This window comes from Anastrepha obliqua, chromosome 1, assembly GCF_027943255.1.
Source record: "Anastrepha obliqua isolate idAnaObli1 chromosome 1, idAnaObli1_1.0, whole genome shotgun sequence".
Taxonomy (NCBI): Eukaryota; Metazoa; Arthropoda; class Insecta; order Diptera; family Tephritidae; genus Anastrepha; species Anastrepha obliqua.
The window spans coordinates 149,957,458-149,976,869 of NC_072892.1; the positions used below are offsets into that span (position 1 = coordinate 149,957,458).

Sequence of the window (19,412 nt, forward strand, 5' to 3'; positions counted from 1 at the left end):
GCCAGGCCAATTTGAAATTGCAAGTAGATAAGTGTACGTTTCTGGCAAAAGAAACTGAATTCTTAGGCCATGTTGTCACTGCCGAAGGTATCAAACCAAACCCTGAAAAACTTAAAACTGTAGAGAAAATAGCTTTACCCAAAACACAAAAAGAAATTAAGTCATTTTTAGGCATAACTGGTTTTTATAGGCATTTTATTAAAGACTACTCAAAAGTAGCTCATCACCTTATTAAATATTTAAAGCAAGGAGCAAGAATTAGTATAAATGAAAAAGATTATAGATTAGCTTTTGAAAAATTGAAACAATTACTTAAGAATGACCCTATACTGGTTCATCCGGATTTTAATAAAACATTTACACTTGTAACCGATGCAAGTAATTTTGCATTGGGAGCAGCACTTATGCAGGGAAATAAAGCAGTATCCTTTGCAAGTCGCACTTTAAACGGCCATGAAAGAAACTACAGCACAATTGAGAAAGAATTATTAGCCATTGTGTGGGCAACAAAATATTTTCGTCCTTATCTTTTTGGCCGTAGATTCATAATTAAAACCGACCACCGTCCTTTAGTCTGGCTTAATAATATAAAAGAACCTAATGCAAAAATCCAAAGATGGAAAATCAAGCTAAATGAGTTCGATTTCGAAATTAATTATATAAAAGGTAAGGAAAATGTAATAGCTGACGGCCTTAGTAGATTAAGTTATGAGGCATCAAATAGTGAAATTGATATTAATTTAAATGAATTGTTTGACGAAGATGCCAATACAGTTCACAGCGCAGATACTGATGATGCTGACTTTATTAAAATCACGGAATGTCCTATTAATATGTTTAAAAATCAAATATTTATACAAACGTCAAATGAAAATTCTTGTAAGACGAAAATAATGTTCAAAAATAAGATTCGACACATATTAAAAATAGCAAATACAGACGGTATTTTGAAATTTTTGAAGGATAAGCTTTCTTCAAAAGGTCTTGTAGTAGTTTTTTGTCCAAATATTGAGCTCTACAAAGAATTCCAAACTTTGTATATTAAATATTTTGCCAGGAACAAAAATCTCAAAATATTAAAAGCAAATTTATTTTTGGAAGATGTAGTTGATAGAGACAGGCTCCTAGAGTTAATTGAAACAACACACATTAAAAATAATCATAGGGGTATTAATGAGGTTTACGAAGAATTAAGAAAATTGTATTTTTATCCCAAATTACAAAAAGAAATTCAGAAATACATAAACAATTGCGAAACATGCAAGCTGGCAAAACATGACAGGTCTCCGATTAAATACAATTTAAATATTACGCCCACCCCTGTAAAGCACAATGATATTGTGCATGCAGATATATGGTACCCACAACGAGGCACCATGTATCTCACAAGCATAGATAAGTTAACGAAGTACGCAACTGCGTACTATTTAGAAGATAGAACTTGGGTGTCAATACTAAAAGCACTTAAGCAAAGAATCCAATATTTAGGAAAGCCAAATTTATTAGTATTCGACAACGAACTAGATACTGCCGTAATAAGGGAATTTTTAAAGGAACAAGAAATAAAATTTCACACTACCACAGCGTATCTCAAAACTGGCAACGCAGATATAGAAAGGCTACATGGAACCCTTAATGAGCACATTCGTCTTTTTAATGCGGATCCAAATAATAAAGATGATATTGACGAAAATGTACATAAAGCCATAATATCATACAACAATACAATTCATACTACTACTAATTTTCGACCCAGCGATCTTTTGAATAATATGATTTCACAAGAAGAAATATCCAAGCTTTCACAAAAAGTACATGAAAAGAAAGTTAATAAAATAAATTTATTGAATCAGAAAGCCAATAGAGTTGACACAGACAGTTTTGCCAACAACATTGTTAATAATAACAGGGTTAGCAAATCAAAACCAAAATATAAGAAAATTACTAATTATAAACAAGATGGAAATTACTTAGTATCAAACGATAATAAATTTAAAAAAATATATAAATCCCAAGTAAAACGAAAAACATGAAGAAAAATGAAGGAAGAAAAAAAAATATTCAGAAAAACTAGAAAATGTGAATAATGTTTAAAAATATAAAAATAAATAATTGCAATAATGTATACCAATATAAAAAATATGATTAAACATTTACCTTAAATAAGTTCATTTTGAACAAGCAGGGACTGCTTAGTCTACGGGTGGAGGTGTAACATAAGATACATACCTACATACATGTATAACATATAAATACCTGAATACATATCTACATACGTACATACTTACATACACAAACATATATTATTAACTTACATATTTAAATATTAATCTTAAATTTAGCAATAAGAGAAATTAGAGTAAGAGTAGAACTTTAAGAGATTTCGTTAGATGTAAGCTTTAGATAAATAAGGTTTACTGTAAATAAATTTGAATAAAGGAATGGAGTTATTTCGCAGACACCGAGAAGTGAGTTTGTGTTTTAATAACGTTAATATATACGGGCGGAAAAAACGGACATGGTACTTTTCATCAGGAAGTGCAAGGTCCCGACGTGGAACCTCCCGAAGCTAGGCAACAACGAACTACTTCTCAAAGATAATGCGGGGTGCCTTGGAGTAATAAAGGGTGTTTTTTTTAGAGGTTAGGTTTTCAAGATGAAATAAAACATATATAATTTAATGTGATGGCCAAGAATTTAGCTTTATTATAAAGATAAGGGTTTGCCATTATGTTTTAAAAATGATTTTGGGCAAGTGGCCGCCGCGGCTGGCTCGAATAAATTCCAGCCGAGAGGCCCAATTTTCGACCACTTTTTGCAGCAATTGGGGCCGTATGTCAGCAATAACGCGCCGAATATTCTCTTCCAAGACGTCAATCGTCTCGGGCTTATCTGCGTAGACAAGCGACTTCACATAGCCCCACAAGAAATAGTCCAGCGGTGTTATATCGCACGATCTTGGAGGCCACGCCACAGGTCCACGGCGCGAGATAATGCGCTCACCAAAAGTTTCCTTGAATAAATCGATTGTTGCGTTGGCTGTATCGCATATAGCGCCGTCTTGTTGGAACCAAAGGTCGTCCATATCAACATCGTCCAATTCAGGCACGAAAAAGTCATTAATCATGGCTCTATAGCGCTCTCCATTGACTCTAACATTATGGCCGGCTTCATTTTTAAAGAAATATGGACCAATGATTCCCTCTGCCCATAGAGCACACCAAACAGTGACTTTTTGAGGATGTAACGGCGTCTCAGCAATGGCTTGTGGATTATGTTCACTCCAAATGCGACAATTTTGCTTATTGACATACCCATTCAACCAAAAGTGAGCTTCATCGCTGAACAAAAACCATTATTTTCGAACCACGCGAACCGAACCATTATTTTCGTAATAAATTTGCACGATTTGCAAACGTTGTTCAGGTGTAAGTCTATTCATTATGAAATGGCAAACCAAACTGAGCATAAATCAAGTGACAGCTGTCAAAAAGACCATCTACGAAAAAAGTAGTGCCAACTTGAAAACCTAATCTCTAAAAAAAACACCCTTTACTAGGCAGTAAATTGCTGTGGAAGCACAATGCGAAGGAAAGGGTGAAAAAGGCCAGTAATGCGCTGTACGCATGTAAAGGAATGCTGAGCGTTACTTGGGGTCTATCACCCTCTCTGATGCATTGGTGCTACACGGCAGTAGTTAGATCGATATTGCTGTATGGGGCCTTGGTATGGTAGACTGCGACAAGAAAACTAACATACTTAACACCAGTGGAAAGGATTCAACGACTCGCTGCTCTGTGCATAACAGGAGCAATGAAAACCACTCCAACGGCGACTCTTGAAATAATACTCAGCATTCCACCTATTGACCTTATGGCGGAAAACCTGGCACCGAAATTAGCGAGAACGTTAGTGGCTACTGGAGTATTCACCTGCAGAACTTTCGAGCACAGCTCAATAGGAAAGTGGAGCTCAGGTTGCACAGACTACATGACTCCATACTTCAATTGGGAGAGAAGGTTTCGCACTACAATTGAAGAGGAGGGATGGCACAAAGGCATGAAGCCTGGCCATAGAACTTTTCACATTTATACAGACGGAACGAAATAGTAGATGAGATAGCAAAAAAAGTGCTGTTAGACTACCTTTTGAACAAGAGAACGACACACCAAAATCGCTAAATACAATATACAATAAAATGGACGACTACATGAAAAGGCGAGTGGAAGCTAGGTGGACTAATCTGACCACATGCAAAACAGCAAAAGCCATGGGTAGAACTAACGACTCTCGCGAAAGGAGAGGAGGACAGAACTATCATAGGTATACTAACATGTCATAATCTATTGTCTGCACATTCGTACAAGATAAGGATTGCTAACACGGACAAATGCAGGAAATGGAGAGAGGATGTTGAGGAAACTTTAGAATACCTTCTGTGCATTTGTCCGGCATTATTAAAAATGCGTCTAAAATGCCTGAGAGCCCCATTGTTTGAGGATCTGGAGGACGTCTCAAAAGCGGATCTCCCAGCTCTGCTTAGATTCGCCAAAAGCGCTGATATCCTACATAGTGTCTACTTTCAGTATTTATAGAGGTCGGTCTCCATCTGGTATCGCTAGGGACCAAATGGTCTATATGTGGCTTATTGCCAACCAGGCTAACCTAACCTAATCTAGCAACGTGCGGCCTGGCGTTGTCATGTAGCAAACTCAGTTTATCACGTCTACCATCCCATTCTTTGAGAGCTCGATTCAAACACATTAGTTGCAGTCGGTAACGGTCGCCAGTGTTGGTTTCAGATGGTTTAAGGTGTTCATAACAGATGACGCCCGTCTGATTCCAACAGATGCACAGCATAACCTTTGAAAGATGACATTTTCTTGCGCTGTCGATGGACCTCGCTCACTGGGCAGATTCCAAATTTTTCGATTCGGTTATCATAACAGATCCACTTATCTTCGCCAGTGACGATGCGGTGTAGAAAACCTTTTCAATTCTGCCATTCAAGAAGCATCACACCCGTCACCAAACGTCTCTGGATATCCCTCTCCTTCAATTGATGGGCACTCAATTACCTGATTTCTGGACCATTCCTATCGCCTGCAGACGTTTACCGACGGTTAATCTGTTAACATCCAACTTTACACCTATCGACACAAGTCCTCTATTGGGCGATTGTCAAATTATCCGTCATCCAATGAGAACACATCTTCTTGACGACCAAACATTCATGCAGTCATTGAATGTATGCTGGTCCCACTAATGTATAAGAAAGCCTCTAACTTGCGATAGATGAATTAGATGCACAGCATCAAATGTTTCTGGCATAACAATCGTTTTTGGACGGCATTTCCGGCATTCATCCTGCAAGGATCGACGGCCACGTTGGAACTCATTGTACCAGCGCTTCACAGTGACTAAGTCAACGCTTCAACGCCAATCGTTGAACTAAATTGATCACAGCTCTTCTGTCCCGGTAATCTACGTCAAAAGTCGTAATAAGTCATTACACGAAAACCTTCACGAATTAATTCTTTTTTGCGAAATAAATTTTTGAACCCACTGAAAAAGAACAAATAAAGCTCGTAAGTGAAAACGGTATGCATACGGATCCGGCACTCGAAGTGTAACCAATTAAAAAGGCCATCAATTTAGTATGGAAAATTACTTTTATTCAATTCAAAGTAAAAAATGTTTGAAAATAATACCAAATTAAGAATTCATTTACCTTTGCTCGATATGACCACTTGCCTTGACTATTCAGAAAACGCAATGTTCGGAAATCGACCACTTTCGGTCAAGCGAAGCAACCCTTCGCTCTCTCAAGTCTGACTGGATCTTGTAAGGCATGACTTTGAGATCATTTTTCAGTAGGCGGCGGATGCTACGGTGAGATATTTTCTGTACTTTCGCCATTTGATTGGAACTTCGTTGGGGATTTCGCTGAAGTTGCTTGTTCACTTTTTGAACCATTTCACGCGACGTTGTAGTCTTTTGATGACCATATACATACATGACGCTTCGCGATGCTACCAGTATCATTGTAACGAGTAATGGTGCGATAAACAAAAACTTTATTTACTTTAAGGTGCTCAACCTCACGAACAATCGCTGGTTGTCATTTCTCAGTCAAATATAATGCAATCAAACGATTACTACTTTTGAAATCCATTCCTAATTTTCTTTTTTCGCCTTTACTCTCGGCAAAATGCTTCCGTAAATAATACTCTGAACTGTCATTTAGCCAACTAACAGACAGCTGCGCGAGCGGTCTGAAGTTGGTTAACTTCGCGATATCGAATTGCTGCTCAGGGCACGCAGTGTTGCAAAAGTGCCAAATAAAGAGTGGTTAAATTTCAATGTTGATGCTGAATGTGAACCACACCTAAACGTCAGCGACACCGTTGGACTTCTTTCTTTGGGGTTATTTGAAAGAAAAGGTGTACGTCAATAAGCCAGTAACAACTCAAGAGCTAAAGGATGAGATAATTCGGCACATGAACGGCATAGAACCTCAATTATGCCTCAGCGTCATCGAAAATTTGAACCATCGGATGGTGTGCCGCCGAGACCGCGGCAGCGATTTGGCCAATATTTTGTTGTATACGTAATTGAGCTATACCAATATTATCATAATAAATATAAATGACAATAATTTCCTAAAAAACTTGTATTTTGTTCAAAATCAACACCGGCCCTTAAAACTTAACCACCCTTTATAAAAGGCAGCCCTTGTACTCGTACAATAAAAACAAACATTTATTTATCCTTGAATTTTATTTAATTTTTATTGGATTGTTATTGTAGCGCAGTATGTTATTGTGGGTTTAAAAAATCATTGTATTCGAAATGAATCAAACCCATTTAAGAGAGTGAACAAAAGCAGAGTTCTTCTTTGATTTGCTTAGTATTTTTTTAAATTTTTTTCAAGTACACTCTTGTAAAATGTCTTGATAAAAACAGTTGGAACGAATTCCGAGTGCACAAAACCATTAAAATCAAAGAAAACGAGTAGCATGGCCTTCACTTTTGACCGACTTTCTCATGGTTTTATGGGTTTCGGCTCATGTGGATAGTTTCACTCAGCGGCCTGTTGACTGGTTTGCATGTCAAACTCATATACCCACGTCTCATCACCTGTTATGATGCACTGGATAAAAGTTGGGTCCGAATTCACTTGTTCAAGCATGTCTTCAGTCACCTTCTTCCGATGAGTTTTTTAAAAGAAATTCAACTCTTTTGGAGCGAGTTGAGCAGCCATACGTCTCATGCCCAATTTATCGTGTAAAATTTTGCGAATTGATTCGTGAGACTCGCGAAGGTCACGAGCTACCTCCCACAAGCTTAAATGATGGTTCTCCGGCACCATTTCTTTGACTTTGTCGACGTTTTCATCCGTTGAAGACGTTGATGGGCCACGAGATCGAGGCAAATTTTTTACGACTTCTCGATCCTGTGCAAAAATCTTATTCCACTCGTAGACCCGTGTGTTTGCTTTGTGCAATATTTTCAACGATTCGGCACACGAAATCCCGTGAAAAAAAACAAAATTTAAACAAATTCCTTGTTCGATATTTTTATCCATAGTGAAAATCGCAGAGCACACCTGCGGTTGCCTGATATAATTAAATGCCAAACACAAGCTGATTGACAGATCACGCTCAAACTCTGCGATACTATTGAGGACAGTTGTACCAACATTCCATCAAAAAAATATTTGGACATATACATATATGCGTAATGTTCGCAGACAATGGGCAAAAAGTATGCGCGTAATGAGCAGAACAAAGATTCCATCACTCAAAATCATTTCTTTTTATTTAGTAAAAAAGTTATTCAAAAACAAAATTGGATGAATAATTTGGCACAACGTTCTAGTTAGTCCAGCACTTCTTTAATCATAGAAATCTTGTAAAATATAAAATGTGTTGTAAGTCGGTTTGTGATAAGAATATTATTGTCAATGTTCTGTTACAGAACTTCACGAAGCTAATTTCTGTGCAACATTTTAACACATCATCTTCCCTATTGGCCTTTAATTTTACCTGAATTTTAAGAAAGGTTCAAAAACTCCTTTCAATAGGGCATGCGGGGACTAAAATGTTCTACGAAAATATTGTATTTGTCAGAAAATTTGAATGAGACGTAATGACTGAAATAATAGATTATATGGCCGCTTTTCTGCGCCAAATCAAGAAATTAATATTTATATTGAAAAGGACAACTTCATATTTATTAATGTTTGTATTACGGAATATGTATTTATGTATATACTTGAACTGTACACAAATGTATGCGCTAAAGTTTTTCTGTCCGCCCGTTGTTAACTCTTCGGTTGGCTATTTACATTATTTCAACTTGTTTGCACATCGCCCCGTAATTAAGTAAATACAATAATAATTGAAACAAATTAATCGAGTGTGAAATATGGACAAAGAAATTAATTTCGGCAATCATAATGTTTGTTATTTACATATGAAAGGGTGATATAAATAATAAAAATCGACATTTTGTAGTATTGGAAAAGCAAGTGGATATTTCTAAAAGTAGACGCAGAAGTCAAATGGCAAGTTAATTAGCCAATTACGTCCTTCGGCAGAAGTTGGCCAAGTCCATTCAATTCTTTGCGCTCTATTTATTATGCATTAAATATGAGCACACGTGCGAGTATACATATGTATGTTTATGTGAGTGGATGAGTACACGAGCACATATTTACTATATGAATATGGGACGTATTTAATAGTTTTCAAAGGAAATATATTAGACAGGTTGTATGTATTTGTGTATGCAAAGATATGCTAATGCATACGGGGGCCGGCTGATAATATTACGACTAAATGTAGGTACTTTGACGACCGCCGTAGCCGAATGTGTTGGTGCGTGACTACCATTCGAAATTCACAGAGAGAACGTAGGTTCGAATCTCAGTGAAAGACCAAAAATGAGGAAAAAGTTTTTTCTCATAGCGGTCGCCCCTTGGTAAGCAATGGCAAACCTCCGAGTGCATTTCTGCCATGAAAAAGCTTTTCATAAAAAATATATGTCGTTCGGACTCGTCTCAAAACTATAGGTCCCTCTATTTAAGGAACAACATCAAGACGCACACAACAAATAGGAGGAGGAGCTCGACCAAACACCCGCAAAGGGTATATACGCCATTGTTTCGTTAGCTGTGTGACAAGTGGCACCGTCCTGTTGAAACCACATATTGTCCACATCCATATCTTCCAATTCGGACCATAAAAAGTTCGTTATTACCCCTTGATAGAGAACACTATTCACAGTAACTGCCTGGCCGGCCTCATTTTGGAAAAAATACGGCCCAATGACCGCCTGCCCATAAACCGCACCAAACAGTCACTCTTGGTGGGTGCATTGATTCTTTCGCAATCACTCTTGGATTATCAGCAGGAGAAAACTTCTCATAAAAAACCATATGTCGTTAGGAAGCAGCATAAAACTGTTAGTTAATTCGTGGAACAACATTAAGGCGCACACCACAAATTGGAGATGGAGCTCGAATGATAGTCACGCGCCAATCTATGCGGCTATAACTGCCGTTTTGATTTATATACCTATACGAGTAAGTACAGTATTAATATATCTCTTTTTTATACATTATGCAGGGAAAACTTTGAGTAATTTAGAGAACTTCTAGTATTCATGAGTGTGATCATTTTGCTGAATTTCGATTTCCAGCAAGTAGCAGCCCTATTCGAAAATATGTGCTTTATATACAAAATAAAGATTTTCATATCTCTTTCGTTCGGCGTCCTTTATTTATTAAACTGATTTACAAACTCATTCAAACAGGCGGCAACCATCTCCAAATTTTTTCAGTTGGAACACATGCTGAATTATTTTAATTGTTTAATGAAATTTTTACACAGGTGGCAACCCTATTGAATATTATTTATGTTAATTTTTATTTATGTAATATAATTTGTATACAGGTGGCAACCCTTTTAATTATTATTTATTTTAATTATTGTTCATTACTTTAAATATTTAATTTATTACAATATAATTTTAAACAGGTGTCTACCCTATTCAAAAATATATATGGAAATTAAAGATTTTCCATACCTCTGTAGTGGCATTTCATTTAACTTATTTATTAAACTGTTTTAGAAATCCTTTCAAACGGATGGTCACCATCTCCAATTTGTTTTTTTTTTTTTTCATTTTGTCCATAAGCTGAATTATCATATTTACTTAATTTAATGAATATAATTTTTAAACAGGTGGCAACCCTATTGGATATTATTTATGTTAATTATTATTTATTTAATATAATTTTTATACAGGTGGCAACACTATTAATTATTATTTATTTTAATTACTGTGTATTATTTTAAATACTTAATTTATTATAATATATTATAATTTTAAACAGGTGTCAACCCTATTCAAAAATATATATAGAAAATAAAGAATTATCAAGATTTTCAGATTTTATTAAACTTATTTAGAAACCCTTGCAATCTCCAATTTTATTTTTTTTCATTTGACTCATAAGCTGAATTATCATATTTGTTTAATTTAATGAATATAATTTTTAAACAGTTGGTAACCCTGTTCAAAAATATAATCCGAATTAAGACTAAATATATTCCTCCCTTCTTTGACAACCATTTTGTCATATTTCATTTATTTTATTTTTTTCACTTGGGCTCAATTTTCTAAGCAGATGGCAGCCACCTTCAAAAATATTTTCGAAATTAAGCTGCTTTAAACATTTTCTCATTTCACATCCGCATTGTAATATTTGGTTGAACTTATTAATTAAATTATATTCAACTCGTTTACCAGGTGGCACCTCTCATAAAAAATAGCCTTTTCTCAATACAGATCATGAATCAATGTGCAAAATTACCTGCAAATGCCGTCAGTCGTTTTCGTGTGACTGAGTCACAGACATCCAAACTCAAAGGCCCACCCACATAACACATGGGCTGAAAAGTCCCGGGCCTAACACACATAGATGGCGCTAGTTTTATTACATTCACCTCTTTTTCAGTTATTACTAACCTTATAAAGGCAGCTGTTAAAATTTCGTGATATTCCATTCATTAGTTTGGGAGTTATTGTGCCAAGAGTGACGCTACTTTTGTTATTTTTAAAACAATGGATCAAAAGAAATTTCCTGTTTTAATTTTGCTCCTCTTCTTGACGGGAAAAAGTACCGTTCAGGCGATGCAATGACTTAAAGAGTGTTCTAGGGACTCCGCTTTATGAGAAATAACAATAAAACGATGGTTTGGTGACTTGAAACATGGTTGTAGAGACACCGACGATGCACAACGCAGTGTACGGCCAAATGAGGTGGTAACACCAGGAAACATCAAAAAAATTTACAAAATCGTTTTGAATGATCGAAAAGTGAAGTTGCGTAAGTTAACTGACATCGTAAAGATATCAAAAGAACGTATTGGCTTTATATACTAGCATAAACGCTTGACTATGAGAAGGCTTTGTTCAAAGTGGGAGCCGCGTTTGCTCACTGTTTGGTTTCATCAAGACAAAGCACCGTGTCACAAATCGATCAAAATAATGGCAAAACTGCATGAATTGAACTTCAACCGCATTCGCCTGTTTTGCCTCCCAGCGACTACTGGCTATTTGCAGACCTGAAAAAATGCTCGCCGGTAAGAGATTTTGCTCGAGGTTATCGCAGAACTTGAGACCTATTTTGAGGCAAAAGATAAAACGGCGCTGGAATGATTGCGTTGTTCTTGCTGGAAATTGCGTTGATGAATAAAGCTAATTTTGAACAACAAAAAACAAGTATTTTCTCTGTTGGGCCCGGGACTTTTCAGCCCATATGTTAGGCTAATAACATATAAACTTGTAATAGTTTGGAGAAAATTTTAAATTCAAATAATCGATGTCGTGTTGTCTCTCTGCCAGCCAAAATTCAAAATATAAATATTTTTGGTTTAGCAAATTTACTAAAAACAACTATTTGAAGCCACATACATTTTGTCGCTCCTGTGTAAGCTGGTGTGTGTGTATATTTACTTAAACATCGTAGGGCGATGTCAGCTTGACGCTTCGCCCACTTATGGAATAATTTACGTTGTCCTCGGTTCTTTTACATGAATTCGTAGAATTGGTTATAAATTACCTAAAAATAGGCGTTTAGTTATGTTTATTTATGGAAGTTACAAGGTTTATACGAGTAATTAAAAATCCCTGGTATATAAAATGAAATTATGTTGCGTGCGACGTTGCGTATGATTTATTTTTGAAGTCGATTGCGTGTACGGGACGCTCATGTGAGTGTGGGAATTCGCTTTCCGTAACTGAAAGGCGATATGGAAATCATTTAATAACTGTACTTCGGGTTGATTGCAAGCATTCAAGGGTTGTTGAAGAAAGCGTTGCATAATACCGGAAATGAATCTAATAACGTTGCTCTCATCGCTGCTGATTTGCCTTGCCAGCACTCAGGCGGAGAATATTTTAATGATTACCATGTGCGGCACTAAGTCACACAAGATTCCATTTATGGCACTAGCAAATGGACTTATATCCAGGTAAATGCACTTACAGGTGCGCAGTTCTAATTTAGTTGCATCAAAAACAAAAATTTTTCAAATATGTTTTATGTTTTCACTCCTGCAGAGGTCATCACATTACTTTCCTAAGCGGCTTTAAACCTGAGGTGCAGCACAATGGTCTCGAGGAAGTTACACCAACACCATTTGTTAATTACATACAAAACTATATGGATTGGGATCTGGTTGGTGCGCGTTACGAGGGAAAATCGCCGATACCTGTATGGCGAGCGCTGCGCTATCCCGCCGAGGTGCGTGCAGTAAAAATTCAAAGACTTACTACAACCAGCATACTTAAGCTTTATTATATTGCTAAATATTCAGTATTTTTTTACTCAGACTTTTGTTTATGAATTAATTGTATATTTTCGATAAAAACACCTTAAGTCGACTGAGCAGTTTTTGCACGTAGTCCCAAAATTGCATGATTTTTTCGAAATATTTAATCAGTTAATCTTTCATAGTTGCAGCTTAAGTATCCATCTAAATTAAAACTCTATAAAAAAACACTAAATTTTTCTCTGCTAAATCAAAATGTATTGAACTCAAGGCACAACAATTCAAAGCCACTTAAGTTGTTTTGTTAAGAATCTGAAGATATTTGCCCTATCCTAAAGTTCATTTCGCTTTTTTCGGTAGGCCTGCGACAGCTTACTCAGTGACAGCGCCACAATCGACACTCTGATGGCGAAAAAATTTGATTTGGCTATTCTTGATGGCGCATTTCCAGAGTGTGCGCTCGGTTTGGTCCACCGGCTAGCTATGCCATTTATGTACATCAATACAGTTGGCTTGTACACAGGCAGCTTGGCGATGGCTGGTAATCCGAATGTGTACGCAATAACTCCACATGTCCTTACGGCACTGACACAATCGATGGATTTCTTTCAACGTTTTCAGAATGCCATTACGCATATATTGGCTGAGCTTTTGCACAAGGTAGGTCATGGTTTATACTCGTATGTGTATTGGTTAAGAAATTAAATTCATAACAAAGTGCAAATGTGTTTGCAGGAAAATGAAAACTGGCCAGAGAAATCTTTCTAAGAGGCTGTTCTATGCACTAATACAGAATTAGCGCTAAAATTGAGAAGTACTTTCAATCGATAAGCACTGGAAAATGCCAACTGGGAAAATACCATACTTATAACACATTGGCGAAAAGTCCCAGGCATGGCAAAAAAGACACGTTTTTTTTTATTTTTTTTTTTTTGTTGAAAATTAGCCTTATTCATCAACGTAATTTCTATGCAATCACTCCAGCGCCGCTCTACCATTTCAATACGACTTTCGTTGAAAGATTTATCTTTTGCCTCAAAATAAGTCTCAGCTTAAGTGATAACCTTTTCGGATCGCATGCAGCAAGCCCTTACAATAATAAACAAATGGTGCACGGAAAAAGGGCTCTCCATCAACCCATCCAAAACAACACTTGTACCGTTTACTAGGAGAAGGAACATAAATCTCAAATGTCCGACCCTTAATAGAACAACACTTGAACTCTCGACAGAAGCGAACTATCTTGGCGTTAGTCTTGACAAAACGCTTACGTGGAACTCCCATATTGAGAGAGTTACTTCAAAAGCCACAAGGGCATTCTTTGCCTGTACAAGGCTTTTTGGTAAGACATGGGGACTACGCCCTAGAATGACCTTCTGGACATTCACCACAGTTGTAAAACCCATAGTCACTTAGCATCCTTAGCATGGTGGCCCAAGGTCAAGCAAAGAAAGGCGGCAAACGAATTAAGCAAACTGCATCGCCTGGTATGTGTTGGTATTACAGGGGCTATGAAAACGTGTCCCACGGATGCATTGGGTGCGCTCCTGAACATACCACCGCTTCCAATTCTAATTGAAAGGGAAGCTCGCTCGAGTGCCTTAAGACTAAAAGGTATATCTGAACTTAAAAGTGGGGATATGAAAGGACATTTAAAGATCTTAGAAGACTTCCTACATAGTCCCATTCTTCATAGGGATGATATACTATCACCCAAACCAATACTCTTCAGGAACTTCCTAGTTATAATCAATGAACGAACAGACTGGAGAACTAACTCTATCACTTTCAAACCTGGCTCCCAGCTATGGTTTACTGATTTGTCCAAATTGGAAAATGGTAGAACACGGGCAGGAATCAATGGGCCCAAATTCAAAAAATCGATTCCGATGGGATCCTACCCAACAATATTCCAGGCAGAAATACATGCCATTGAAATATGTGTGAGAGAATGCCTTAGCAGGAAAATGAGAGGTACTCACATCTACATACTTTCAGATAGCCAAGCGGCTTCAAAAGCCCTTCTATCAACAACCATCACCTCTAAATTGGTAAACGATTGCCTAAACCTCCTAAACACGCTAGGAAACCTCAACACAGTAACACTATGTTGGATTCCGGAACATGAAGGACATGAGGGAAATGAAATGGCTGACGACCTTGCAAAACAAGGAGCAAATATGCAACTTACTGGTCCTGAGCCTTTCTATGGACTGACAAAAGGCCACATTAATGAATTCCTTAGGAAATGGGAGGAAAGAAAACTTGCCGCACACTGGCTAAACTGTGCCGGTCAGCGTCAAGCCAAACTATTCCTAAGCCCCAACAAAGGAATATCTGACAAACTTCCCTCACTAAACAGAGTAGATCTGCGTCTTTTAACTGGATACCTTACAGGTCACTGCCGCCTGAGGTACCATCTAAACAATATTGGTCTATCCGAAACCAATGTCTGCCGCTTTTGCGAAATGGACATAGAAAGCTCAGAACATGTGCTTTGTGAATGTCCTGCGTTGGGCAGACAAAGACTTCACCACCTTGGTGGTATCGTAGTATCTCCATCCAATCTTTGGAACAACAAACCCAAAATTGTGCTAAAATTTTTAAAAAGCCTAAAACTCTAGGGTTACAAAATAGGCCTTTCACAATAGATCAGCTCTGGTCGCAGTGCGTAATGGCCTTCTAATAATAATAATAATAAGTGATAACCTTTTCATTCGAGCGAAATTTTTCACCGGCGAACAATTTTCAGGTCTGGCAAAAGCCATTTGTCGCTGAGAGCCAAGTCTGGCAAATACGGTGGATATGGGAGCAAATCGAAGTTCAATTCATGCAATCGTTGTCAGTGCGGTGAGCAAACGCAGCTCCCACTTTGAACAGAACTTTCTCACAGTCGAATGCTCATGTAATATAAAACCAACTCGTTCTTTTGAAAGAGCGGTATTTTGCTTCGCCTGAACGGTACTTTTTCCCATAAAGAAGCAGCATCCCATAAAATTAGAACACGAAATTCTTTGTGATCTATTGTTTTGAAAATAACAAAAGCAGCGTCAGTCTTGGCACAATAACTCACAAACTAATGAATGAGATTTTATCAGCTGCCTTCTTAAGATTACTAACTGGAGAAAGGTGGATGCCATAAAAGTAGTGACATCTATGTGTTAAACCGGGGACTTTTCAGTCCATGTGTTATTTGCTACAGATGTAAATTTGCCTATGTCTGGTATTTTTCAGATATCGTTAACTCAACATGCCGTAGCAGTCCAAACTATCTTCTTTCATTTGAATGTATTTTTAGATTAATTTAAATTTATTTTTGCATTTATATTTCCGATTTTAGTATTGCGTGTCTCAGGTACACGCCGTATTGCAGACCCACTTAGGACGGCATGTGCCTCATCCCTACACCATGGCACACAATGTTTCATTTATACTCCAAAACGGGCATGCTTCCATCACCTATCCACGTCCATTCTATCCACATGTCGCCGAGATCGCCTGCATCCATTGCCGGCCAGCCGGCACGCTACCACGCGAGCTGGAAGACTTTATGTCATCAGCACGAACGGGTGTCATCTACTACTCTATGGGCTCATCAGTGCGCACTGCAAAAATGCCCGACGACTTTTACAAAACCATGGTCAGCGTGTTTGCCCAATTATCAGAATATCATGTGCTATGGAAGTGGGAAGGTAATGCTACACAATTGGCTGGCCTGACACCGAATGTGCGACTGAGTGCTTGGCTGCCGCAGCAAGACATACTCGGCCATCGACGGCTGAAGGCATTCATCACACACGGCGGTCTGCTGAGCATGTACGAAGCTATATATCATGCGATGCCAATGGTAATGCTGCCGGTGTTTTGCGATCATGACGTGAATGTGGCAAAAGCGACTGCCGACGGCTATGCCGTGCATGTGCCACTCGATGCACATTTGACCAAGGCACAGATGCTGCATGCAATACTCAAAGTCATACACAATGGCAAATACAGAAGAGCAATCAGGTGGGTGTGCAATACTTTGAGGCTAGCAATGTTGCTTGTAAAGCCAAATTTATTATGGAAAAATAATATTTTATTATTTTTGCAGAGCAAAGCGCGCACTGTTCCTGGATCAGCCAGCGCCGCCACTGGAGACAGCGATTTTTTGGACCGAATATACTTTGCGTCACAAAGGCGCAACTCATTTGCTAGCACCTGATCGGAATCTTGGGTAATACTAAAAATTAGAAATGTATTTCCACCAGTCTAAAATCTATCACTCCCTCAGCTTCGTCGCCTACCACTCACTGGATGTGATCAGCGCTTGCTTTGTTGGTATTCTGCTACTGCTGCTGCTGCTGCATGCTGGGCTAAAATATCTGCGGCGAATGCTACTTAGGGGCAAAGCTAAGAGGGATTGAGTGCATTCGGAGACTGCTGCATGTTTTCGCACAAAGTGGAAAATTAAAAGCCATTTCCAGGTTCCCCCAAAATGTATTCCATCGGAATGATTTGGAAAAATAAAATAAAAATATTTCATAAAAATGAAATCCCACACGTCCTTCGCGTATGCTGGTGGAATTTTTTAATTTGGCGCATTTCACGCAGAAAACGTTTCAACCCGTTCCTTTAGCTCCTCAGACCTCATTTGGAATGCTCGTCAGCCCTTCTCCCTCTTTCACTAACCCATCAATTGTTGTTTTGCTGTCAAGTCAATGCACGCTTGAGAAGTGTATTGGCCTGTGGTGCTGCTAAGCAGCGTACGCTTTGGTGGGGGGTCCATCCAGTAAGTGATACGCATGGCAATTGTGTGGTTGTTCATCAATAACATGTCAAAAAGGAGAAATAGAAATATGGGAAGAATTGTGCAGCGCTGGTGTTAAAATTGCATAACTTGAAATCCCTCGAGTGCATTATGTTGTATCACATCAACGACTGTCGTCGTCAACTCCTGCTGCTGGAACCACTTTCTTTTCAATCACACACAACGTCACAATAATTTAATGCTGAATGGTGCTTTAGGTGGGTTCTACTTTGAGAGAAATATTTTTTTGTTTTATATTGGTTGCTATCCAGTGAATCAGGTAATTAAGTGTTCCTAATAAAAAGTGCTAACTGATACTTGTTGAGTGCGTTTGTACGGGTAACGCCGTAATTTCAGCTCTTTTCGTAACGGCGGTTACAGATCCGAAGTACGAATCCCTCTGCGCGCGCATAGTGAAAGTTTTGAAAGCGGCTGATGACTTAAGTCGGCAAAGTTAAGAAATATCTTCCACACGGTTCAAAACCAAATGAGGTTTTAAATACAATAAGAGAGCCATTTAGTGTTCACTTTGCCGTCCACGTATAGGATGGACTATATATGTACTTGTATGCATAGCCCCGCAAATTTCAACAGGAATTCTTCATTCTCACATCACAATGAAAAGCTGCCTTCGTCCAGGACAAAAGCCATCATCGTGAAGCTGCCCAACTGGCGAGGAATAACCCTGCTCAACACCGTCTACAAATTCCAACCACAATCATACAAACCAGACTCTAATGTATCTTACGCTCTTTAAGAGATGAGCAAGCTGGATTTCTTCTTCTGCAGAGTGAGGAGAACAGTCAGTTGAGAGGCGCTTCCCGCTTGACATGGTGTTCGTTGACTTTAAGAAGGCATTCAACACAATCAAACGAGACTCAATCTGGCTGGCGTTGAGTAGAAAGGGAGTTCTCGCGAAGAAAATAATTCCGTCAGAGCCCTTTATGAGAACTCCAAGCTGGCAGTGCTTCACAACAGCAACATTAACGTTCATTCACCGTTGGTCCATTCACCACCAACGTAGGCGTAAGGTAAGGTAGGTCTCTACGGCCTTAATGAGCCAATTGACCATGCACAAAAGACAAATCGTATGGAGTTTCACCAGACTTCTTCAGAACCTGGACTTCGCCGATAGCATCTTCCTCGTCTCTTACAATCTCGCTACCATGCAAGCGAAGACAGGCAGACTAGTCACGCTGGCACACAGTGTCGGAGTGGAGGTAAACATCGCCTATACGAAGGGTTTGCGAGTCAACTACCATTAAGCAAGACCCGAAATGATTGAGGCGTGACTGATGGAATTTGTCGAAAGCCTCTGCAACCTCGGCTGCAGACGGTGGATCTGATCAGGATATCAACTGCAAGCTGCTCGGACAAATGCATAGAATATGGGTGACTTCGGAAATCTCCAGGTCCCCTTAACTGCGAATATTAAGCTCATGTGTGAAATTAGAATTCGATGCCTCTGCATCATCTGTAGAATATTCTTGCGAGCTGTGGTGATGAACGAATGAGAAACCCTTCACATGGATAGGTCACATGCTTAGAAACCAACCACAGCATCACTGGACTAGAACCCGCAAGCGAGCAGAGGTCCCGGTCGGCCAAATAATACTTAAAGAACGTCGACGTTGCGTGAGCAAGCAGATGCCGTGCGGCGCAAAAAAATAAGCCAAGAACCGTGTACGATGAAACAGTCTTGGCGAGACCATATGCTCCCGAGTGGAGTGAACAAGGAAAAAAATAAATATACTTATATGGAAGGCAGGTATTTCCCC

At 38.5% G+C, this 19,412-nt stretch overlaps 1 protein-coding gene across 1 annotated transcript; it reads left to right on the forward strand.

Annotated features, from left to right (window-relative positions):
- Nucleotides 1–12,405: 12,405 nt before the first annotated feature.
- Nucleotides 12,406–17,251, forward strand: LOC129237735 (UDP-glucuronosyltransferase 2A1-like). Its single transcript, XM_054872656.1, has 6 exons — nt 12,406–12,545; nt 12,634–12,817; nt 13,206–13,505; nt 16,186–16,853; nt 16,939–17,061; nt 17,119–17,251. The coding sequence occupies exons 1-6, from the start codon at nt 12,406–12,408 to the stop codon at nt 17,249–17,251; spliced, it is 1,548 nt and encodes a 515-aa protein (XP_054728631.1).
- The last annotated feature ends 2,161 nt before the right edge of the window (nt 17,252–19,412 follow it).